We start from the raw sequence: 1201 nt of genomic DNA, 5'->3' as shown, positions 1-1201 counted from the left end.
AGAAGCAAGTTTCTGAAGCAAAGAGGATGGGAACTCTTCCTGATTTGAGTGCGATATTAGCCGCCCAGCTAGGGCTGGACAGCGGGGAAGGACTCTCGACGGCGGTTCCTCGCGCTGGTGAGGTTCCCCCTTCTAGTGCAAGAAACGCAGGGAAGGGTAAAAAAAGGAAGAGGGGCGGCTCGGGAGTCGAGGGGAGTGCCGAGGAGGCGAGCGACGTTCCTCCTTCTGGTGAACCCCATAAGAAGAAGAAGAAGAAGAAGAGGACAAAGAAGCCCGTTGACGAGCAGTCGGAGAATCCCGAAGAACCGAGTGAGATTGAGGAGGGTGATGTTCAAGAAGAAGAACTTCAACCCGAAGAGGAGGCTTCTGAGGCTGAAATCTCGAGAGAACGGAACGATGCGGAGGAAGTTGGTGGAGGGGAGGAATCTGAAACTCCTCTTAATGCCGCCCGTCCGGACGGTTCTGAAGAAGACATCAGAGAGTCGCCGCTTTTGATCAGGAGGCATAACGACGAGGTTGGCGATGAGGCGCGATCTCCTATTCTGGCGTCTTCTCGCGAGGGAACTCCGGTTCCCATTGGAGAAGGGGCTGCTCAGATCGGCACCTCTTCTCGTGGCTCCGCTATCTTGAGGAGGGTGCCCGGAGTCAACTTTCCAGACAAGGTTTTGTTTCACTACGAGGGACCGGCCCCTCTAGTGTATGTTCCCGAGAAGTGCGGAGAGTTCCTTCGCCAACTAAGGGGGAGGGCGAAACCTTTGCCCGCTGTGAAGGACCTCATCTTCGGGAGTGAATACGAGGAAGCTGCGAGCGCCAAGCTGCTGGTAAACGGCTTGGTCTCTTCTTTTTTTTTTGTTTCGTTCCTTAACTTTTTCTCACAATTTTATCTCCTCGTCTGTTTAGGGGGATAGCGCGACGAACGTCGTGATTGATAAGTACGACACTGCCCTGAAGGGAGCTTTGGGCGAACTCGAGCTGGCTAAGAAGGAGCACGCAGAGAGAGAGAGGAAGCTTCTGCTCGCCATCTGAATGCGTCGAGGGCTGACGTCGAGAGGCTTAACGGGATGGTTGCTCGCATTATTGCTCGAAGCGACGAACTCAAAGCCGAGTTGGAGGTATCCCGAGGAGTCGTCCGTGAGCTCGAGCGGAAGAACGCCAAACTTGAGAGCGAGAAGGCTTCGCTCGCTGCGTCTCATGAAAGAGA

At 54.6% G+C, this 1201-nt stretch overlaps 1 protein-coding gene across 1 annotated transcript; it reads left to right on the top strand.

Annotated features, from left to right (window-relative positions):
• Nucleotides 1–26: 26 nt before the first annotated feature.
• LOC106330614 (histone H2A.Z-specific chaperone CHZ1-like) lies at nucleotides 27–1026 on the top strand. Its single transcript, XM_013769054.1, has 2 exons — nucleotides 27–821; nucleotides 901–1026. Exons 1-2 carry the CDS (start codon nucleotides 27–29, stop codon nucleotides 1024–1026), a joined length of 921 nt encoding a protein of 306 aa, XP_013624508.1.
• The last annotated feature ends 175 nt before the right edge of the window (nucleotides 1027–1201 follow it).

This window comes from Brassica oleracea, chromosome C3, assembly GCF_000695525.1.
Source record: "Brassica oleracea var. oleracea cultivar TO1000 chromosome C3, BOL, whole genome shotgun sequence".
NCBI classification, from domain to species: domain Eukaryota; kingdom Viridiplantae; phylum Streptophyta; class Magnoliopsida; order Brassicales; family Brassicaceae; genus Brassica; species Brassica oleracea.
Note: the sequence above shows the minus strand (reverse complement) of the source record. Positions and strands in the feature narration are given on the sequence as shown.

Bases quoted from the DNA above. Each gene is read 5' to 3' on its own strand.
- LOC106330614 (XM_013769054.1), top strand. From the start codon at position 27: ATGGGAACTCTTCCTGATTTGAGTGCGATATTAGCCGCCCAGCTAGGG. The intron at 822-900 runs GTAAACGGCTTG...TCGTCTGTTTAG, and splicing joins CTGCGAGCGCCAAGCTGCTG to GGGGATAGCGCGACGAACGT.